We start from the raw sequence: 24859 nt of genomic DNA, 5'->3' as shown, positions 1-24859 counted from the left end.
GACATCTCCGTTTTCTTTTTGATACCGGGAATTACAAGAAGGGCTTCGATTGGATGCAGGCACCACAGAGGCAGAGATGGTCGTGCTGCAGGCGTGAAGTCCGATGGTAAAGTTCCATGGCTGGCGGCAATAATCCTGCTAAACGCTGAACGAGGTCGAGTGGCAGGAAGGGAGGCGAGATGATGCGATGGAAGTCGAGCGAAGTGCCTGATGTGCATCCTTAAAGCGTCGACTTGAATGTACGTATTGATGGGGTGATCATGCGCGATGTCTATTGTTGCTGCCGTGGATGCACACCTGGGAAGGCCAAGACATATTCTCAGAGCTTGAGCTTGCACAGACTGGAGGGCATGGAGGTTGGTCTTACCAGTCCCACTCAGTACAGGTAAACTATAGCGTAGGAGACCCAAGAAGAGTGCGTTATAGAGCTGGAGCATCGCCCTCACAGATGCACCCCATAGACTTTCGCGCGAGAAAACTAAGAGGGTACATGGGTTACCATGGCCAGCTTCTTTTTTAGGTAGCAGATATGAGGACTCCAGGAGAAGTCTCGATCGATCGTCACTCCTAGAAAACGGTGCTTCTTCTCGTAGATGATTGGCTGTTCATTCATTTTGACAACATACGGTCTCATTGCTTTGCGCGTGAAAGCGACCATACAGCACTTCTTAGATGACACCTCCAGACCTCGTACTCGAAGATAACCTGATGTAACTGTGGCAGCTTTTTGGAGTCTGGCGCGCACCTGGGGACGCGTAACTCCTGATGACCAAATGCATATATCGTCCGCATAGATCTACACATGGACGGATTGCGGAAGGGAATGAACCAGGTCGATGAGCACTAGATTAAATAGTGTGGGGCTCAAGACTCCACCTTGCGGTACGCCACGGTAGGTGTTGTGCTGCGATGTCCCACCGTCTTCTGTTTGCACAAAGAATGACCTGTCTTTCAAATAGCTGTGTATCCATCGAAAAACAAGGCCACCCAGGCCGACATCGCCCAAAGCGTCCAGGATGGCTCGATGAGATATGTTGTCATAAGCGCCTTTAACGTCCAGGAACATCGCCACTGACAGTCTCTTTCGGGTTTTTTCGTGCTGAACCGAAGAGACAAGATCTATGACGTTGTCTATAGAAAAACGTCCGCGTCGGAAGCCTGCCATAGCGTCAGGGTATATCTCGTACCGCTCTAGGTACCACTCCAGACGTGTCAGCACCATCCTCTCCATCAACTTTCCTAGACAACTGGCCAGAGCAATGGGACGATAAGACGCCACGTCTAGAGGTGATTTGCCTGGTTTTAGCAGAGGCACAAGGCGGCTGGACTTCCATGCAGCAGGAACCACTCCTTCACGCCACGAATTATTGTACACGTCCAGAAGAGCATGCCGGGCTGTTTGACCGAGGTTGGCAAGAGCTGCGTACGTCACCCCGTCAGGTCCAGGCGATGAGGAACGTCTGCACGCTGCCAATGCCGCTTGCAGCTCTTGCGGAAGGAGATGTCCTGATGAGTCTTCTCTTTGCTTTGCGCTTTGCTACGGCACGAAGTCACTGTCATCCGAGGTATCATCACTGGTCACTGAGTAGATCGTGCCAGGAGAAGGCATTTTAACTGTTCCTTCGGGACAACATCTAACACGCTGTAAAAGTTGTAATCAATGAACTGAAAACCATTTACTCCATAACTAAATTTTTATGCAAGAGAGAGAGAGAGAGTCGTTGCCTGGTATTGAGAAACCATTAGTGCTTTCTAATTGTACTTTACGTACTTAAAACTTATATTCTTGGGTTTTACGTTCCGACACCACGATCCGATTACAAGGCACGCGTTAGTGAGGGGCTCCGAATTTTTTTTTAGAACACCTAGCTTTTTTTAGCGTGCACCTAACTCTAAGTACACGAGAGTTTGGGGCCGCGATGCCATAGCCACTCCATGTCCTTGTGTTGACTTTCACAAACACTTCGCGAACGCACTGGTTCAGCAGTCATTACAGCCATTTCGGGATTAAACATGGAATATATATATATATATATACAGGGTGTCACAGCTATCACGCAACACGATAAAAAAAGAGGAACGGCGTTACGCGACAGCAAACCTAGTACGTATTGTTTCCGGTACTGTAGAGCAGCCGCCAGTAATTTTTTCGTTGCTCAGATTTAATTAGCGAATTGTAATGAATTATCTAACTGGAGAAGTACTGCCCTAATTATCAAAGTGTCAATGAGAAAATTGTAGAGCAACATGAAAAACTACCGATACAGCTTTCTGTTGCTCAGTACGTGCTACATAAAAGTGTTTTTCAGAGCATGAAAGAAGCCCGCGAATACATGCAGAATTGCCGCGCGACTGGTCGCTCGAGGCACTTTGCGTGTATTCGCGGGCTTCTTCCCAATAAGAAAAGACTGATGTGACGATGATGTTGTCATTCCTTTTAATTGAACTCGCACTGTGCTTTTGAAGCGCACCTGCCATCGTGAGATGGCGAACTACGCTGGCGTGATATTCAGGTGCTTATGCGAAGGTTAAGGCTGCGTAGTGCGAAGCAAAAGTGAGCGAGCATGGAGCGGACGCCGTTCCAAAAGAACCGCACTATACATACCAGCGGTGGCTTTCGAAACTGCCGGCCGCCGCAAGCCATTTGAAGAACGCGCGGCTGATATCGATCAGAATAGATGCATTGGATCGCGGCTTTCGCAATGATGGGTGAAGCAAGATTCACCGGAGGGGCAAATATCATAGCAGGCAAGGAAATTGATAGGCGTATTCTATGCAGGGTCATGGGCCAAAGACGATTTAGGTTTCTAAAGAAATGAAATCATTCTATGGGTAGTGTGCAAGATTTCCCAATATCGCTAAAGAAAGGACAAAGACAGGTCGAAAGTAATGCGACTGAATGCATCAATTGATGCGGACTACATGTTCCTGCTCATCCATTTGTTGCATTCCATTATTTCTATGAAAGAACCGAACGTTTCTGGGTATTTTGATGGCTGATGTATAGCCCGTGTTCTAAGAAACAAAAACGGAATTCTATTATTATTCTTGCTGTTCTGTAACTAAAGTCAAACGAGGGACGTCTTGTCAGTTTGCACATTTTGTACGACCTGTTTAGGTGTCTTAGGCTAATGGTACGCCGTAATGAACAAAAGATCGTAATATCTAATTAAAATGAATATGCGTCAATAAGGACCATGTGTTAATTCTCACCTATTTTACTCTTATCTTTCCGTTTGAAAACTCCAGGTGGTCGTAATTGAATCGCAACTTAGTACTATGGCGTCTTTCATTATCCGACTGGTTTCCCCGGGACAATAAACGCCGTATATAAAAAATAAAGGTTCTTTATATCATAGCTGCAAAATGGCGTGAACGCCCTTCCATTATTAAAAAAAACGAACATGTAATAAATCAATCAAGGTGGACATGCATTACGTTTGATATCGCTGCTATTTCAAACAACGAAAAAAGCAGCAGAACAAGCTTATTCCCAAAAATTGTAGTAAACTTCATTAAACTGGGCAAGTTACGCAGACCATTTTGTCTTTTGTCTACGTCTGTATTGCAACTAATGTTCCCCAAATGGACGAAAAAAAGCATGAAAGGCGTTCTCAGGCTTTCTGCTTACGATCCTGTGTGATATGTTATTCTACCCGGAAAAAAACAGTTTTCGGGATAAGAACCTCCGACTCTAACAGACACCACCAAGATCACGAACATCGCGTTTTAAAATTAACCGTGTGTTTCTTCCCACAGCTTCCAAATCTTGTGTCAGTTTCACAGCAAGCCTCTTCGCGGTCTAACCTCATACTGACAACGCGATTTCCCGTCCAGCTTTGGAGTAACTTTCCCCTCAGCATCTTGATGGTTAAAAAGTAATTGGGAAGTATACACTGTCATCGAAAAGTCTGGGCACAAGAGACTGATTTCTCCTTTTCACTGGAAGCATAACGTAAGGTCTGTGGTGATGACGAAGCTGTGGACGACAATGTGGCCTCATGACCAACATTACGACGATGGCCGTTGTAGTCAGGGTACCAGATAGCACCGCCACGCGGACACCCAGTCTCGATCCCTTAGCTGCTCTTTAAGTAGAACTAAACCATTAGATTAAAAGCAGCGGCAAGGTACATCGCGGTCAGGTGACAATTCCATTTACTATGTGAGGCCCTGGAGCACTACTTAGACAACAGTGTTTTGGTGTTTACGGCGACTGCTGTTGTTTGCTAACTTCCCTAGTCGTTTTGACAGCCACCGGTGTCCGCTACCGTCCGTAGGAGGACTTTACAAGTGTGGAGTTCATTTGACTCACATAGAGAAACGCCATTCAGACATTGCATTACAACTACATAGCAAAGATAAGACCAGTAAAATGCATATTACGTGCTAAAGAAAAATATCGGAAAAGTTCTGGCTATACCAACACGCGAAGAGGTTGATCAGAAAATTAGTCCATAGGCTGTGGCTGTTTACAGCACTGCGCCAAGGATGTTTGCTTGGCAACAGGGCTGAAGGTTGAGAACATTCATGTCCAATTCGGCTTTGACGCGTGTTCAAATTTTCAACTTAGCAATGTGTAACGTTCAAGACTAAGGTACATTGAAGAACGTTTTTTTTTTCATGGTTTTTTTTCGGCTACACATTCAAAGCCGTTGTACATCGCTCCCTCTATCGTGAAATCAGGGTCCAGCACCTGTTTTTAATTATTTATCACCTCAATCGGACGTATTTGTCCCCAAGGTTGTTTCAAATCTAGGTTCATTCATAGTGATTTTTTTCAAGCGCGCAGCCGTCACTTCGCATTCTAAGACGCGTGCGGACACAAATCACGCTTGTGGCTCCAGGCCTTCATTGGCCCGTAACCTTTGCATCTCGAGTGTCTCACTTTGTAGCATACAGCTAGGTACGGAAAGGTTCCCAAAGCTCAAAGCAAGACGAAGCAGGGAAAGACTCTGCATATTTTTATGCAGTAACATTTCGTTGTTATACGCACTTTTAGCTTCTGTCATAAACTACGTTGCTCGATATCAACCAATTCATCGACGCGTGACGCGCGGCATAGGCGCTAGTTCCAATAGTCGAAGTTTCGACACAAGCAGATCCTCCAGTTAAGGGTGATGTTACAGGAGAACAACTGGTCCAAGTCAACCGGTGGAGATAACATGCATTCTGCTAAGTTCGTTCCTACTGATTTGTTCACGTGCGGAGGCGTCATTTCGCACCCTCAGACGCTGGAGCACGTGCCAAGCCGAGCGTCTGGGCCTCAAGGCCTTGGCCGCGTCACCTTCGTCTGTCGGATGTCCCACTTTCTGCATCAACGCTCGCCTAGAGAAGCTCCTCTTCTAGGAGAGCCCTGCCACGCTGCCAGCGCAAAATGACTGCTTCGTTTTTTTTTTGTTTATCTATTTTTTTTGTCTTGTACTTAGTTGCCTCACATCTTCTCAGCTCAGAAATGACGTCTCGACGGCAGTGGCTGTGACGATGAAGGACGAAGCGCCGTGCAAAACAGAAGTAAAAAGAAAAGACAGAATGAGGGATACGGGGGGCAAAAAAAAGGAACGAGAACCAAGGAGATATCGCCCAGAAGGGCTTTCATACAGACGTCCCACACAAACACTACAGGGGAAGAGCGGAGAACGTAATAAAGGATGACAGCGTCGGAGAAATGAAAGCCCTCTCGATGTGTATGGAAGGGAGGGGATTATAGGAGGGAACGGTGGCATAGGGAGTAAGGGAGGCTACCCTAATGACGAACAGAAAAGGGGAAAGAAATGGGGATAAAGGGAAGACCGAGGCAGACCAAGCCCGTTCCGTTCATTCTGCAATTACGAGGACGAGCACACTGCTCCGGCCCTGCTATGTGGAGCTCGGCCAGGAGCAATAGTTCATCTCGCACACTTCTTGCGCTGGCGGCGCGGCGTATTGATATTCGGGGAAAAAAAAAGGGGTGGTGCCAACTCAGGAAAGCCGAATCCCCCTATGCTCGCCAGCACCCACTCTTTCGTATATGCTTTGTTCTCGTTAACATCGTGCGCGCGCGTTTGTATGTAGTTATGCGTACGCTACGAAGACGTGTGGTAAAATGAAGGAAGCGGTTCAGAGAGGAAGCGTCCCCGTTTCTGTTTTTCTTTCTCTTTCAATCAACAGCCCTCTGACGTTCTTTGACGTTCATCGGGTTAACCGCAGGGCTTTTACGATCGACGTGAGTCGCCGACGGCGAGAAACTCCGGCACGTAAAAAAAAAGATACAAAAGAAATGGCCGCAGACGTTTTCCCGAGCACGAATGAAGCATCGCGGGCCGGTATATTGACGGCACTGTTTGCTTTTCTTTCCTCGTTCCCAGAGACTGGAGGATGAGTAAGCGGAAAGACGACTGCGCCCACGAGGTACGCAGTAATATATAACAACCTCAACCCTGCAGTGCTCAGCGGTTCCTTTGACGTCTAGAGCGTAGCGAAACATTACCTCTCGGGATATGCGAAAAAAAAAAAAAGCTGCGACGCAACGTTGTAACGCATACCGTTACTGGAAACTATTCTTCCGCACGGAATAGTAGAAATTTCTCATTCAGCGCCGAGCGCTTCGCCATGAATCTTTTACTGGAGATGGAGTTCTCCCAAACGAACTTCCTCGATGTTCTTGGGGCCTTCGTGTGAAGTCGAAAAATTAGCCACTGCATTGCGTAGGAACAGGGAGTTCAGCGCAGTTCTTTGCCTTTCAATATTCTGCGAATGTAACGCTAGCAGGGGTATGAGTTTGGCTCGATAAGTATAGCATCTTGGCTGCAAAGAGACGCGATGTTCACCAGAGTGGAGGTTGATAAATTTTTATTATCGAAAGCAGATTGCTCGCGAACGTCTGTGAATGCTTAGTCGAACTAATACCAGAGGAAACAGTGCAAGATTTGATGCATATGATATCAAGCCAGTTATCTCTTCCCTGCTTCGCATTACGCGCGAGTCGGCATTTTTTTTTTGTTTTTTTTGTTTTGGAACCAGAACTCTTCGCTGCCGACCTATGGGGAACCAGCGCTGGCCAGGAGGCGCTACGGCAGTTTGGGTGTGCAGCTGAAATATGCTGACACCATCCGATAGGGAGGCCCCGAAAATGGTTCGACATTTTGGATGATAACAGACGCGTGCCTGTATCAACGTTCGGTTTCGTTCTATGCATCGAGCCAAGCTCGGGCCATACGGCCCTACCTGATGCGCGGTGGACAAAGCGCATCCGCTCATACGTTCTATCACGCCCGTTCCCAGTCAGGCCAAAACCTGGACACATGTACCTCAAACTGAGCGGTGGAATTGATAACGCGAAATTGCAGCATGTGCAGCTGAAAACTGTTCCTACCGCTCGCTAGGTTTTGTGTTATGGCGCTGCTGCAGGCACGCGAAGTTTCAGCGCTGGTTCCCCATTGGGCTCAACTGCGACTATGGTTGCGCTCGTTCAGATCAAGTTTTGGTCACTACAGGCACAGTCGCTAACATGCCTTGCGCAATGTTAAATAGCGCTGCTGATGTGAACAAACCACTTGTTGACACTTTAGAATTGCGTTTTGACTGTCTCCGCTGTTTTTCTTTTTGTGAGTACTTGCTGCTGAAACAGCGTGCTCGTTCTTTAAGGTTCACGAGCCAATCCCGGAGTCTGCACGATTCCTAATAACACACCACGATCCTTCAATGAACCTCGAGCATACTGACTCCGTCGATAAGCAAAGCACACTGACCTGGCCTCCTCGATGGGGTGATAGATGGTGAGCAATTTGGGATGCTTGAAGCGATCCAGCTGCCTCACACTGAAGCGAAGGATCTCGGTCACGGTCTCCTTGCGTTTGGGCTTGTGCAGCTTCTCAGCCACGCGCTTCTCGAACACGAACACCGACGCTTCCTGCAACATACCCAATGGGATGCCGTAATCAGCACGCATGTCATGCGAACCCGATAACTTGCAACAAGGGCAACACTACCAGCATCACTGACGTGTACGCCTTGTATCTTACGTATGCGGTTCTTTCGAACGTTTCGTCTTTTAATACAAAGCATTATATGGCTAATGAGGCCGAAAATCCGGCGTTTGCGTGACCACGACATCATGGTCGAGCGTCCAAGTGAGCCACGATGGTCCAAGTGAGCCAATCGAGGCAGTTGATGACATCAATTAAGGCAGGTTTAATAAAGGTAGACTTCATTACGGCACGCGAATCCACGACCATTGGTGGGAGTCGAACCTACGACGTTTGGTGGTAATTAAGGCGTCGTTAATTAAGCCACAGTTAATTAAGGTAGAGGTAAATAAAGCACAGGTTTTATTAACATAGAGTTCATTATGGCACTCGAACCCTCGACCTTTGGTGGTCGCAATGCTTTCGCGTTCATCCACGTAGGTATAGGTAAGTGCCCCTTGAATTTTTATTTTATTTCAATGCATGATATTTAGAAGATCTTCGCACCTTTACGAAGTACTATCAACTCCTTTTCACATACAACAAATGTATACTAAAAATGCAATAACAATCTGGCACTGAGGAAAAAAAAAGTTGTAACAGGAACGAATAAGGGTGATGTAAATGTACTAAAAACAGGTTACAACAGCAATCACACAAAACGCACTACATTAAGTAAGCTAGCACAGATGTAGAAAAGACGATTCACACACACACACACACACACACACACACACACACACACACACACACACACACACACACACACACACACACACACACACACACACACACACACACACACACACACACACACACACACACACACACACACACACACACACACACACACACACACACACACACACACACACACACACACACACACACACACACACACACACACACACACACACACACACACACACACACACACACACACACACACACACACATATATATATATATATATATATATATATATATATACATCAACTACCGAAAACACGAAACAGTTTTTGTCTTAGTTAACCAGCTACTTGCTCTAATACAGTGCATCTATTATATAGTCGATACATAAAAATTATATGGACTATATTGCACAATAATGAGGAAACAAATGAGCTTCAAAAGGTTATTGTTAGCATACACATACTGACACACCACTAATGCAAACATTTTCTTAACTCCGCAACGGGTGGAGTACATAGATTAGATTGGACTATGATGTTAACTGAGTTAACTTCTAAAGGTTATAACTAGCACACGTAAACGTTTAGACCAACATTGCAAATATTATCACGCCCCGGAGCTCAGATCTATTACGTGGGCAATGTTCAAGTTTATTAAAGAAGCAGGTTACCTTCAGGAGGATGGTTGCAATCATACATAAAATGCAAGAAAGTGGAGATATTGTGGAGCAAAATACTCGTACACTAGATATTGTGGCGCAAAGTTAATATATACGGTTATCTACAGCGCAACATAATAAAAACATGAAAATATGTGTCAGAGCGTCTCCAACACAAGAGCGAATGTCTACTATCTTGCGGCCCTGTTTTAATTACGGTACTAGTTAATGGGTACACCAGCAAACGGAAATGATAACTGGAAAAAAATCCTGAGGCAAGACACAGAGAAAGGAAGAGGAAGGGTGTTGGACTAATAATTGACTTTATTTCTGAGAAACGGCGTCCACAAAGACCAAACAGCGCGTGCATGACAGCACTGCAAGTCACGTGAAGGCTAACTAACTACGCCCGACAATCTTTATTTAGAAACCGGAGCTCTTTTCTTGTCAAAAACACAGATGGCGCGCTCACACACTTACCCGGACCAAATTTGTGGATGTGAAAAGCTTCGAATGTCTCTTTTTTTTATTTGCGTGCTAGCTTTCCCGATTGCTGAAACGCTATAGAAGGAGGGGGGGGGGGGGGGGGGGGGCGAAACGTCATTGTTTACAATGTAACGGTAAATTGATGCCCGTGCCTGTGGGAAGTAAATTGGCGTGCTCCGGCGATTATGGTGGCCAATATTTTTTTGTTCACTTGCTCTCTTCAAATTTCTTCATATACGTATCCGCGACGGATACAAAATGACATTCGAACTGAACGTCACCGGACATAGTTGAAAATTACGATACCTCGGGTTTACTATGCTATTTTATAAAGTGCCAATTCGGATGCCAAGCAGCTACGTAATTCCTTTCGTCCATTGAGAAAGCAATTTCTCTCTTTACTAGCACTCAGAAGGGCTTTCTTTTTTCAAAACCAAATGGATAAATACCCTTTTTTTTCTTGTACCGCGCTCCGTTACGACGGCCTGATAACTTCGTGTCCAGACCGTGAAAAACCGACGCTGCCAACAAAATTACGACCGGAAGTGCCTGTACACGTTGCAAAGTTGTGGTAGTAGAACAAAGGGTTTCTTTCTTCGCTTCTTCCCTATTTTTTCTCTTATTCTTTTAAACAGGAAGTCTTTTTTCTCTCATCTTTTTTTTTTTTTTTTTTTTTTGTTGTTAAAGGTGAGGGTTGCGTCAATCGTGTGGTTGCTTTTGTAACTCCCCAGGGTGCCTTGTCCTCCCGTTGGTCCCCAAAATCAGAGTGATGGCCGGGCAGGCGCGCGGCAAGACGCCACACTATACGCTTGCCACGCCATCTACAAAAAAAGAAGAAAAAAAAAGAACCTCCGTTGTTATTCGCCGAGGAACAAATTGGCGGCGCGACGCGTCTCGGCCGGAACCGCGCCTTGTCGGCCGTCCATTTGCCCAGTGGCGACTTCCAGCAGTGTCGTAGCCGTCGTTTGTCTCACTGCAGACCACACATTTGTAGCTGACCCCCTAGCGAAACCCAATTGATGAGAGCACTGCGCCACTCTGGCGGAGAAAAGAAGAAGGACAACTCTTCTCCTTATTTTCTAGGCTGTTTCCTTTTGTTCTTAGCGATCGCTGGCCCTGTGACGCGAGGTGGTCGAAAGGGCAATTTGTCAGCCCAGACCGCAGAAACGCGCCAAAATCTTACGAAGCAGCGACAAAGAGCTCGAGCCAGATTGCGATACACGCAGCGGATTGCTTCCCCACCACAGCCGCGAATCATTTTGTTTTGGTGAGCCTTTTAGGTGCGAAGAAACTTATGCGCTCGCGCTGTCGGCGTCTCCTGTCGTGGTCGTCACGGTAAAGCAAGCGGCTCGTGCTCGCGCTCGGCACGCGCTCGTGCCACTGCTCCCGCTTTCGTCGTCGTCTTCCACAGCTGGCTGCGTTGCCGCTCATCATTCCAGCGTAGAATTTGACTTCTCTTCTGTCGTCGTAATGGGGAGGCCGCGTTTACGGGGTAATGAGCTATTGTTTAATCAGCATGAGCCCATTAGCGGCGCATCACTGCACGCTTCGCACCTCCCCAGGTTTCACGTTAGTGGAGCTGAATTTCGCTCAATGGGTCCATTTGACACTTACGCATAAAATTTAATACACCGCTCAAGCCGATTCTATACGACTTAACTCGTGCTAACTGTAATAACTAATAAAAACTAAAACTGTAAGAAAGGTGTCCATAGTGGCCAAATGCTCAAGGGAGATAGAGAAAAAAAATGATGCTTTCGCTAATACTTCATGGTAAAAGACATAATCAAGCTTGTCCTAAAATAATACTAGTGACGGCTTGGCCGCACGGCAAGTTTTTTTTCTTATTTCTTACAATTTTTATTTACAGATATTGTCGGTCACATCAGGACCAAGACAGGAGTGGTAACAATACATCAACATACAGTAAGCAGTGAACGGAACAAAGAATACATAGCGATGTATGCCCTGTTGTTGAAAATATTCGGACACAAGTGCGGGAAACTGCTCACGAGTCCTTGCGTTTGCAATGTTGGCAGGGAGACAATTCCAGTCACGTGCTGTTGAAAGGAAGAATGAGTATTTGTAGCAGTCTTTGGGAAATCGATTTTCCTAAACGCGTCTACTATGTTTATTTCGTACTATGCGGGTCTTAGATTCATTTATGTAGTGAGACTTATCAACAAGTAGCAGCTCATTAACGATCAAATAGAAAAGGCTAAATCGTTTTTCCTTCCTCCTGACATTAGGTAGGGGAAGGTTTGCCCTCGCATAAAGTGGTGTTACGGCGTCTTGCCGACGGTATCAGGAATGAATAAACCGCAACGCACGAATTTGAACTTGCTACAGTTTTGACACTTGAGTCTTTCAAATACGGTTCCCACACTTCACATGCATATTCTATTATTGGGCGCACAAGCACTTTGTAAGCAGTCAGTTTCGTGGCTGAAGAAGCGAATTTAAGGACGCGTCGAATATAACCTAGTTTCTGGTTCTCGAGGGGCGCGCGCTTTCACGGGGAGTGAACGCACGGCGGAGAACAAACGCGCGTTCTGCGCCGTGCGCGCTTAAGGGCTGCAGAAGTAGGCGTCTCTTTACTCCTTTACAATCACCATATATGTAGAGCAAACGCGCCTAATTCCGACGCGCGAGGGGCGTGGGGAGGGGCGGGAAGGGGAGGAAAGGGAGGCGACGTTTAGCTGCGGCACCAAGTGCCTATTTATATCAGAGGCACCGGCAACAGTCACCAACGCCGCACGCATTTGAGCGAACGCGGGCAAAACGCCGACGGCGTCGACAACAGTTCTGCGTGTTGCCGGTGCTGCTGCATGTCCAAGTTTATACAGCTGATAAAGCTAATATCATTTACTCCGTATAGCTGTCTACAAATTTGCTATCGCAATTGATGCTTCGCCTTTCAGGTGAAACTGCGACAACTTTTTTTAATTCCGAGGTACTTGTACTCTGTTACGCGATGAAGTGGTTCACCTTGTAGCGTGTATGTGAACGACAGAGGTTCATGCTTGTGTGTGATGGTCATACATACTTTACTTGGTTGAGAGACATATCTGTCACGTGTCGCACCATTGGTGCACTTTTCCTAAGAAGTTATTTAAGAGTAGCTCGTCACTGATAGGAAGGAAGAAAGGAAGGAAGAATAGACGGAAAGACAAGGAGGTTAGCCAGTTCTCAGCTGGCTACCTTGTGCTGGCGAAAGGGGGCAATGGGAATAAAAGATAATAGAAAAGAGATGTAAAAAAATGTAAAGAACAGCACAAAAAAAATGGAGAATACGGCATTGCTTAAAGTATGTCTCTGAGACCAGTTCTCCGCAAGAAGTGCAACAACCATTTCACAGCCTTCTGTACTGAGGACGGTCTCGGCCAGTGTCCCAGGACCCTTTCCTCTGACAAAGGGCGTTTAGCAAGTCCATCTAGCACTCTTTGAAAGTTCTTTCCTGGGCGCACGGAAGCGGGGACACTCACAGAGAAGGTGGGCGATTGTTTCCTCGCAGCTACAGTTGTCGCATGTAGGGCTGTTGGCCATACCGATCCGAAAGGAGTAGGCATTTGTGAAGGCCACGCCAAGCCACAAGCGGCACAGAAGCGTCTCCTCAGCTCTATAGATATTCCTGACGGAAGACGGAGCTGTAGATTCGGATCCAAGTTGTAGAGACGAGCGTTGGTAAATTCCGTCGAGTTCCACTGTGCAAGTGTAAGTTCACGTGCGAAGTGAACGAAGCCCTGTAGCTGCGTCTGTTCTTGGAAGGGGTATAGCAGCACAGTGGAGACCATCATGAGCAGATCGGGCAGCCTCATCTGCTACGGTCGTTTCCGTAGATAACGCAATGGCCCGGTATCCACTGATACGCTATGTCGTGTTTTTTCTCTATTGCGTGATGATGAAGAAGTCTTATGTCGGCGACTAATTATATAATACATTTCACATCTGTATATATGACACAGTCATCTGCAAATAACCTCGCTGTAACTGTGGCCGATTCTTCGATTAGGTCGTTAATGTAGACCAGGAACAACACAGGCCCAAGAACTGAACCTTGAGACACCCCGGATTTTACGTCACAGACTCCTGACCTATTTTCGATCAATACTGACGAACTGTCGGCGATCAGTAAGAAAGTCCTCCGCCCATTTGACTACACCTTTATCTCCTAAAATAGCCTTTAATTTGATTAACAGTTTTCTATGATTAACTTTATGAAAGGCCTTTTTGAAGTCGAGAAAGATCAGATCTATTTGTCCCTTGCCATCGTTAACTTTATTGAAATCGTGAACACTTTCTATTAGTTATGGTATGGTTGACAAGCCCCCGCGAAACATATGTTGATAATTACTAAGAATTTTGTTCTGTGACAAAAACAGTCGAATGTGCTTAGAAATAATATGTTCTAACACTTTAAAACTGCCTGACGTTAGCGCAATGGGCCTGTAATTGGCAGTAGACGTGGTGTCACCATCTTTAAATACGGGTATAACTTTACTCACTTTCTATTCTACAGGAAGTGTACCTGACCGTAGTGAATTCGTGAAGATAATGAAGACGTACTTCGCAGTCCATTCATGCATACCTCTTTAAAAACAAATTTGTTATCTCATCAGGACCTGATGATTTCTTTGTATTTAGGTTCAGCAGCAAGTTTAATACTCCTTCATACGTTACCCGCAGTTCCTCTGCAACTGGAAGCTGTTGGCGTACCTCAAGTTTTGACTGCTTTCCATCATCACCGGTGAAGACACTAGCAAAAACGTTATTGAAGGCGTCCGCTGTATTACCTTTATCTTCAATGAGTCCCTGTTCTGTGCTTATTTTAGTGATTGCCTTCTTAGTTGGAGCCAGGTGCCTTCAAAACTTTTGGTGTGATTCGCGTAGAAAAGTATCCATAGCGACACCATAGTACTTGTCCTTGGATTCCTTCATAATTAATTTTAGCTGTTTACTTAGGTTGACATGTCATCATGAAAGAGCGAATCATGTGTACGCTTATAAAGTGCCACCTTTCCTTTTCAGTTGTATAATCTCTTTCGTAATTGTAACATGTTTTACATGTGAGAGGAACATAGCGGCTTCTGCATTTGTGAACTGTTCTTTAAAGTTTAACCACAACTCATCGATATGCGCAGATTCATCCTGGCTTAATTTTTCAAACTTCGCAAAACAAAACACTAGTTCATCTATTATTGAAGTGTCATCAGCTTCATTACACTGCCTGTAATATGAAACAAGTCTAGGCACCCTTGAAAAGGAACTTATATTTAAAGACAAGCCTACAGTCTAGTCGTCCGAGATCCCGGGCAGAATGTCAATCTATAGTATCTTGAAACAATGCTATGACTTAAAATAAAGAGGTCATGAACAGACTCGCTATTACCGCAGACCGTAGTAAAGTCACGTGCCTCTTGTGTAAAAAGCACATATCTATAATTGCTGAGCCTGCATCACGGTCTCGCATACCTGTTTCCTATTCGTCCCATTCACCGTCTTGAACATTAAAATCACCCGCTATGAAAACGTTTTTGTTCTGAACGCGTAAATCGTGCAGTATCTTATTCAGTGCATCAACACTGGCGGTAGTACTTCCCAGAGTGGGATGTACGCATCCCACAATCAAGTCGGGACATCCAAGAATTTTACAACATATTGCTTCAATGTCCGATGGTTTGGTTGCTAGGTGGCTTCCAGTATGACTGAATTATCGTACGTTCTTGAAGCTATCAGCGGAGCGACACAGCGAATAGCGGTTCTTTCAACTTAACACACACACACACAAACACACAGAGAAAGACAAAAAATTGAAGGCTTATTCAAAACAACAGTATGTCCGGAAATTCCCCACTACTGCCTCGCAACCTTTCGCCTTCCGCTCTCCCCAGTCCCCGTCTCAATTTCTTGAATTTATTGCCAAATTATTTAGTTTAGAAGTCTTTCTTTACCACCTCTGGGATGTCAAGGATCCTTTGTCTTAGCAAATACCTTTGAAACAGTTCAGGACTGAATCCTTGATGCAAAGTAATTAATTCGAAAGATAATTAGTGGATTTTTGATAATTAGTTGAATACGTGTTTCTATTTACCGTGCAAGTAATGTCCGCCTCTCTGAATAATCCAGCTCAAGGACTAGAGTTACCCATGTTATCTGCAACAGGTTATTTTTAAAATTCCAGGAAATTTAAACATGATCACCATGTATATCGACAGTTGGCCCGGCGGCATAAAAGTGAGAAGCAGTACATATTATATGTTGACGTATATTTCATTGTGTTCGATGAAGTCCAACAGGAATGTCTTTTTTTATGTATATGTATCATGATCATCGTCATGACCACTTCACGTCATTCCGCACAGTTCCTTGGCTTACAAAAGAACCTTTGTTTTCTCAGTTCTCAGAAAAGCGATCTTCACAGTTTACTTAACACAAAATCCTCTGATAACCAGAATTTCGTGTGATCTTGCAATGCAGACGGAGCTAGTCTGAGAGGCTTACACAACTCTTCCAGAAAACAAGTTAGGTTTCCTGTATACATAACGTGTCAGGAATGGCATTCGTCTGGCCGTATTCTCTGTCGTCGTACTTTTTTTGAGCTCATTTGTTCTATTTTGATGAGCCCCTCAATGTACTGTGTATTTTGAATCAACACTTTCCATCGCATAACTAGTTTCAATCAGTGTTTGTTATGCTTTTTAGTGAACACTAGGTACAAGAGAGGCAAATGCCTCTTCGCATGAGCGAAGGGTGCACTTTACACCTAGCAGGAAAATAGAGAAGAAAAAGACAACAATTAGGATAAGAATAGAAGTAACCACGTTCAGAAAGTCAAGGACAAAGTGGGCCAAAACGGCAAGTCTTTAATATTTTCTATGAAGTACAAAGTAGACTGCATAAAACGCTATAGAATGTATCGCCAGAACTCTTGGTCACCGATAAGAAAATGTCTGGCGTAAGAGCTGCCTGAGCATCGGCGTCATTGCATCAATGCCCTGCTGTGACATATATGAATACTAGGAACGGCGGGTGCCTGCCACGAAAAAATAACTTTTGCAACTGAATATCTCTTTGCAACGACAAAAACACTTTTAAGCAAGTTTTGAGAGGATTTGCAAGTGTGAGACGTGGAGCTTGGCGAAATGAAAGATTGCATAGAAATTATTTTGTAATGGTTAACCTCTGTCGTCGCGATCTCTCAACATACCGAATCTGAACTCATACATCTAAGCAAGACGCTTAAGCAATAGAAATACTGATTTTGATGTCATGTACGGTCATCCAGCAAAAACCCGTCAGCGAGTCATGGATATCTGGCTCAGAAAGCAAAGTTGGGCCTGGTGCTTCAATGACGGTGAACACTCCGAGAAACTAGGGTGGCTGTATCTATTCAGTTGCATAAATTGAATTCGCCATCTCTGCAATGCCGACTGCTTTGTAGACTGCCACGAGATGTGAGACGGCTTATGTGCTAAGTCTGAGCGTGTTCAGTGTGAAAACATGTGATTATAAAGGCTTTTTTTTTCTGATACATGTCTGTTTCTGTTTTCTTTAAACGAGACTGTAAATATCACCCGAGATAGCAAATGGGGAGAGAGTAATATTGGATGTTCTTACCTGGCACTCAATTATTTCTAACGGCAATTCGAATGTATTTCTTCGGACAAAACATTTGGAGGACGCTTAAGCTTCGCCTTTAAGAGTGGAACGCGATAGCGCCATTGATCCGAATCCATCACACGCGTCTTAAGAGCGAGCGCGCGCTGCGGACGCTATATGTCTAGCGGCCACTATAAGACAGACCTCAAACGGCAGCCTGAAAAAGGGTTCGTCTTTGAGTTTCCGCCGTAACATAATTAAGTTTTCCCGTATATTCAAATTACAATCCGATGCTATCATGCCTGTAGGTTGTGTGTAAGTCGTACTTTACGAATTTTCTGACGCATTCTACTTTGAGAAATTCAATTAGTTCAGCGACGCCTTTGCGCCACGCGGAGGGTCTGCGTGGTTCGGTATGTATGGTTCAAGCTGACTGTGTCTGACAACGCCGACGACACCAGATTTCCTACGACACGGGGCCCTTAACGCTATGGCGTTAAACAATGAGGTTATAAGAGGTAGATTACTGTGTGTACCGATTTTACATTTTATGACTTAGCATCCGTTTGTTCTTTCAGTTCAGCCATCGTTGTGTCATTTAGTCTTTGAAGGCACTGGCCATGGGCAGCTGAGTGGCTATTGTGTTGCGCTGCTGAGCTTTAAGACGCGGGTTTGACCCAGGCCACGTCAGCCGAAATTTTGATGGGGGAAAAATCCAATAACATTCGTGTACTTAGATTTAGGTGCATGTTAAAAATCCCCAGGTGGTTAAAATTAATACGGAGTGCCCCACTACGGCGTGCCTCGTAATCTCATCATGGTTATGGCATGTAAAACCCAAGAACTTATTTTTTTTTATTTGAATGCCATGACTAAAAAATCATTTGCAGGCGATTTCAGGGCCTGTAATAACATAATCATTTTATTACAATTTTTATCCCTTTCGCGCCTCATTGTCTAAGTGGCGCATCACCTACGTCATCGCCAGGACTGGCCTGTTGTGAGTGGCAGATAGGACAATTAATGGAATAGAGCAAAATGAATTGCTAGTTAAAAGAACCTTTTCGCGGAGCAGTTTGCTCTAGAGGAACGAGATGGCGCTTTCGGCGGCGCGCCATACGTTGCCTCAGCGAAAGAGTGCGAATGCTAAACTATACATTGCCGCTTCTTCCTTGCTGCTGCGCTATCCTGAACTAACCTAACTCACTGTGCCTCATTGATTCTGCAAAATGTTGAACGGTGGAGGGCAGACGCGTGCAGTAGTTGGCTGCAAAAATAGTGAATGGTGTATTAAGAAATGGGATGGTTCTGTGTCACCAAATCTACGGACCACTGCTTCATAACGACTGCCTGCGTTAACTGCCCTTCGCGATGCACGGCTTTTCTCGAGGATAAAAGAATTCACACATTCGCCAGTGGTGTATGCCTAACCTCCAAAAAAGAACTTCAACCCCGGATCGTCGGCAGGAGCGAGTACCGCTTGTTACACAGTGCCAAAGTGATTAGTACAGCTTTCTGGCATACCAGGTTTCTCGCACGTTATCTTCACACATCCACCCCAACTCACGCGGCCACTTAATCGCCGACATACGGGACATACGCCAACGTAAGTGAATGGGCGCACAATCGAATCAAGGCATCGAAAGCAAAGGTGACGGTGATTGCACCGAAAACACTCAAATGTTCAAAGCTGGACGTTTTGCGACGGTCCGCAGACTAAGCGAGTGACTAGCGATAATTCATCTTTGCTACAAGCCACTACAAAGTACAGAACAATTATGTATCCCGGCCGCGGCGGCCGCATTTTGATGGAGGCGAAATGCAAAAACGCCCGTGTGCTTGCGTTGTAGTGCACATTAAAGAACCGCAGGTGGTCAAAATTATTCCGGTGCCCTCCACTACGGCGTGCCTCATAATCAGAACTGGTTTTGGCACGTAAAACCTCAGAAAGAAGAAGAACAATTATGCTCGAAGCACTTTGCACAGCAAGAAGAAAGTTATCGCAAACTGAGCACACCCGCGAGCGACTAGGCAGAAAATAAACAATGAGATGGTGACCGTACCGAGGAACTTTACGCAGTCAGAAATATAAGCAGCTACTGCTTCAGAGTGTTTGCCAAATAAAGAGTGTTGGAAAATAAAGAACGAAGGCCAAACACAGTGATCCTGGTTTAATTCAGAAGCGGAAAGTTTGAAAAGCTTGGAATGCACTTATAGCATCAGTTTTAGTACAAGCAACTTATATCTTGCTCGCGCCGTTTAGACGTAGCTTAATTGGTATGTTCTCTGAAGCTGTGTCCAAAGCTTCGTGTCGTCCACCCAGTCACCGTCTACGATATTTGCCGAAACAGAGGCTTGCTGACGTGCACCGGGCGTCATGCACTTCCATCCTAAGCATGGAGGCAACGGAGGCGGCTGAGGCAAGCAATGGACGTGTCACCACGTGATCGAACATGGCGGCGCCCACGGGACCACTACGAAAAGGATCCATACAGGCCCTAGTTTCATACGCGCTAAGCCAGCAGTGACCTCTGTCGATTTCCTAGCAATTTTCTGCCCATACGAACACTATTAAGAAGCACAAAATACTGGCTATCAGCTTCCGATGTATAAAACCAAAAGTCTAATCTACTTCACAGAAAGCTACACACACGTAAATAAAGCGCTAAGAAAAAATGAAAACCTCGAGGTTTTCACAAAGGTTAACCTAAACGAAAATTCGATCACTTTAACTTACTCGATACTACCTTGATTAAATTAGTTATGTCTGGAACTTCTTTTTCCCTCTGCTCTATAACTTTATTGGAACCAACCACCAATATTTATCTATCAGTGTCTTGTTCAGGCACGGCTGTATTTTTTTTCTTCTTTCCTTTTGCCATTTTCGGAACCCTTTTGTTGTTCATTCGCAACCCCGCTGCTTTATGGGCATTTATCGCAACAAAAAAAACCCAAAAATTCTGAAAGCACTAATGTGATGGTTATTAAAACAACAAACCATGACCTCACTTTTCCTGTTTACCTTAAAAACCTCGCCGCCGTTCTCACTTTTCGTACAACGGTGCGCAAACACGCTTTTTTATCTTCTTTTTTTATGTGCGTATTACAGGGATCGCACCTCGGCGTGATCAAGGTATTATAGAAAGGAGGGTCGCTCTATAAATAGCGCAAAGTTTGCGCCGTAACTTTGCAGTAAGCACACCCGTTCCACCTTATTATCTTTGCCTTCTTCCAGTGTGCAACCGAAAATCTGCCTTTCAGCCGACGCCTGCATTGTGCAACGCGGTGAAACAACTTTCTCGGCGCGAAAGGCGGGTAAGTTTCTTGTGTAAACAAACCGAGTTTTGCCCCCAGCATTGCCTGTCTTTATCGCACGCTGTGCGTGCGATAATGTAGCGAAGATTCCGACGAAACCCCAAGTTAGGCAGCTAAAATAAAACTTTTTTTTTCTGTCTTATTGCTACAACATCAGAATAAGGTAAATAACCGAAAGTTTTTCGAAAGGTTCTGCAGCGCTCGCATTAAGGAAGATGCACGAAATGCTTTATAAACTTGAACAAACTTCTGGGTTCTTCATCTCGCATGTATTTGGTTTGAAGGATCCAGCGAGAATCACGGTGTTTATGATCAGTTCGTGTACGGGTAGCCGGAGCTGCTAGTCGTACACGAATGGTAAACACGAGCGCACCGAAGTTCGGCGAAGGCTTTGACGCATCCCAGCCCCGAATCAGCGGCGTATAAACGTGATTTGCGAATCAACTTTGCTAGCTCTGCAGTTTTATAGAGGCCCCCGTATTCGCAGAAATGGTCGTACGCGAGAACTGTTCGGGAGAACAGGTGCCTGCCACCCGTGACGTTGGAGACAGCATTACTGAAGGCGAAGGGCTGATGGCAGGCTGCTCTACCGTTGGTCTCAGCCAAGATTAGTTGAGCTGGTTGTATATATATATATATATATATATATATATATATATATATATATATAGCTTTAGCTCGGGCCTCATCAAATACATGTAAAACGCATAAACACTTTTCTGATATAGTCACTGGGCCGATTTTAATGAAATTTGTTGCATTTGAGAGATAAGGTGAAAGTTTAGTGACGGTTAAAACCATAATTGTGATTTAGGGCCCAAACGTTTTTAAAAAAACTTTCAAAAATTGGTAAGTTTGAAAAAAAATGGGAGCACGAAGTTTACAAATTCGTAGCTCTGCATAAATAACAGATATTGCAGTTCTGTAAACTGCATCCGCTAGAGCATCCAAAGCGGATAAATTTGATATATCAATTAACATCTCACGTGAATGTATAACATTGTTTACAAGGGTTTTGGAAGCGTCCTACTCAAATATTAGTGGTTCATTTGAGAGCCATGTCTAATATGTAAATTTTCTCCGTTTTAGATGTACTATAACATGAAATTTATAGAATTGTTATATCGCGTTTCATTGCTGAGTTATAGAGTAGTAAACTTGATAGTTTCGTTTTCTGAACATTAGCGATCATAAACAATGTCCATAAAAATTGACGACCTAATGAAACATTCCCTACTAAGGGACACCAGATTTTAACTTGTTTCTTTTAAATGCAGCAAACCTTACCAAATTCGGTGCAATGCTTGCCGAGAAAAACGATTTTCCCTTTGGCATGTATTTTGATCGGAGCCCCTGACCTAAAGCTTCCTTTTAAGAAACACAGATTCCAAGCTACGCTATAAAATCTACGGTGCTTGTTCTTCAGAGGTATGACCACCGAACACCGTAGGTCGTAAAATCCATTCTTGCACCGAATTTTTTAATATTTTTATTTTATTTTCACAGTTTGGACAACGTTAGCTGGGACACCTTATATATGAAGTGTTTTTTTGAAGTAGCATGATGAGTCTGTGGAGGGGCTAATCATTCTAGTCATCACTAAAATATCTATCTATCTATCTATCTATCTATCTATCTATCTATCTATCTATCTATCTATCTATCTATCTATCTATCTATCTATCTATCTATCTATCTATCTATCTATCTATCTATCTATCTATCTATCTATCTATCTATCTATCTATCTATCTATCTATCTATCTATCTATCTATCACAATATTTTCTTTACTTTCAATAGACTCTGTGTTATCACGGAAGGGCGGTACACTCGGAGCCTGTTAGCACTGAGTGAACGCAAATCTCTAACAATGTCTGCTTGTATAGCAATAACAATGGCGGACCTAGGGGGCGTGCGAATATCCGAAATTTCGAATACGAATCGAACAGTCCCCACTATTCGATTCGTACTCGATTCGGGAAGTCACTATCGAACTTGTCGAATATTCGTTTGTTTTCGAATATACCGAATACGTAAGGGATGGAAGCTCTTATTGGAGACTCGAAGGTGGCAGAAACGTGGATACGAGGACTCCTCCGAATCATTCTGCTGTAGGAATGCCGAGGTTGTTGCGCAGGGACATCTTTTTCCGAGCGAACGAATAGCTTCTACTCAATAGGTTCCCGTCATTCAATAAGAATGGCTCGCTACTAGGCAGCCTATATGCGAACTTCATCCCAGTTTATTATTTGGCCTGTCTCACCATGCTTTTATCACTTCAAGTGCACCGCTGTATGTATTACACTTCCCTCCTTCAGCAAACACATCACTGTACGTGCATCTGGTAACGTGCTATTGCCTTGTTTCATTACTATCATTGCCGTGGTGCCACAGGTAATCGAATGCATATGCCTACTATCTACAAGCTCCAGGCTTATGTGGTTGCGAACGGCATTACATGCACGTGCCGATGCATATAAGGGGAACTTTTGTATCTTTAACAAACGGACTCTGCGCAAAATGTGCATCTGCTGTTGCTTCAGAAATAAGAAAAAATCGATATTTTATTGAATAATACGGAGTCATATTTCTCAACTATTGAGATTCGATTCGATTCAGAATATCCATCATTCAATCTCATACTTTTGTGAAGGTGTGTTTGATAATATGACGCTTAAAATGACGCGTTAAGAAAAGGAACAACGGATACCCTCGTGCCTGTGTCGCCTCATTATTATTCTTGCACTAGTCCTAACGCACTGGTACATTCATCATGCCACATCAATTACCCAAGAAACAGCTTTTCGAAGGTAGTAACAATCAGTAGTTACAAATAAATAGCTCAAATCCTGCTTATCGCCTTATTGGCTGCTCGTAAATTAACTATTGGGCCGTCGTGTAAATTGCTCCGAACCCAATTGAATCATGATAATTTGGCTTACTACACAGTTACATCCAAGCTTTCACAGACACTTGAAATACCTAACGAATGTTTTCCAAGTAGCAGTAGGTGCTTATACACCTCCGTTTCATCACCTTCACCGGCATCGTCATCATCTTCATAATCGTATTTCATCACCACTTTGCAGAACGAATGCCTTGGCCAGCCATCTTCAATTACCCATGTCATGCAACAGCCGACTCCGCTTCATGCTTGCAAATTTCCTAATCTAATCACACGCACCTAGTTCTCTCCCCTCCTCGACAGCGTTTACCGTCCCTCGGCACCCGTCCTGTTACTCTAATAGACCAACCGCTTATCTGCTCTACGCAGTGCATGACCTGGCAACTTCCACCGTTCCTTCCTCCTAATATCAACTACAGAACGTGAATTACCAGCGTTTCTCTAATCTACGCTGGCTTCCAATTCCTGTCTCTACACATTCATCTCTACCATTTTTTTTTCGTTCATCCTTCGTTGCATTGTCCTTAGTTTTCGAAAGCAGGATTCACTAAATCCGAAACAAAGGAACTCAGATAAAAGGCACGCAGCGTCCGAGATAACAGCTTGCCGGAGAGAAGCGGCTACGAAAACTTCGCCGGGCACCGCTGCCGAGCCCGGTGTTCAAACCTTGAACGACGCCGCGCAGCGAGAACGAGAAACTCGTTAAACGCGCTCCCGGTGCCGACCCCCCCCCCCCCCCCCCCCCCTTCAAGAACACTCCCTCGTTCTCGGACCCAGTGGCCTCTTTTCTCGGCGTACATTTTAGTCGTTGCACTTTTTTCACTCTCTCTCTTATGAGTTCCGTCCGTATCGCGAAAGGCGGCTCGCGCTCGCCAGCTTGCAAATTTGATAACTTTATCACCGCGCCCCCCCCCCCCCCCCCCGGTCTTTCCTCGACTCTAGCCTTGTGCTTCACCGCGCGACACTTCCGCGAGGCCGTGAAGAAGCCTTTGTTACCGCGTGAAGGCGGAGAAGAGGCCCCCGTTGGCGTTTCGCGAGAGCACCGTTAACGGCCGATTCGCAACGAACGGGTCCGTTCTGTACCGCGTATAGCCGCCGTACAGCGTCACCTTTTTTTCCTTAATCGCTTAGCATCGAACGGTGCGATGAAGCGGGCTGATTCCTTGCTGTCGACGTTCATGAACTCTCGCGTGACGACGAGAGAAAGTTGTATCTTTTTCTTTTTTTCAATTGCTGTTTCGTACTGCCTTTCGCG

The 24859-nt window shown here is 44.8% G+C and overlaps 1 protein-coding gene across 4 annotated transcripts in view; it reads right to left on the bottom strand.

Annotated features, from left to right (window-relative positions):
- Positions 1–24859, bottom strand: part of LOC119430955 (SCY1-like protein 2) — a 433350-nt gene that overhangs the window by 97047 nt on the left and 311444 nt on the right. For all 4 annotated transcript variants that reach the window (XM_049657735.1, XM_049657737.1, XM_049657738.1 and 1 more), the window contains one exon: positions 7731–7891. In XM_049657735.1, the coding sequence (XP_049513692.1) occupies positions 7731–7891 (161 nt within the window). The remainder of the gene's footprint in view (positions 1–7730; positions 7892–24859) is intronic.

This window comes from Dermacentor silvarum, chromosome 10, assembly GCF_013339745.2.
Source record: "Dermacentor silvarum isolate Dsil-2018 chromosome 10, BIME_Dsil_1.4, whole genome shotgun sequence".
NCBI classification, from domain to species: Eukaryota; Metazoa; Arthropoda; class Arachnida; order Ixodida; family Ixodidae; genus Dermacentor; species Dermacentor silvarum.
The sequence above is the reverse complement of the archived record's forward strand: the minus strand, read 5'-3'. Positions and strand labels throughout refer to the sequence as shown.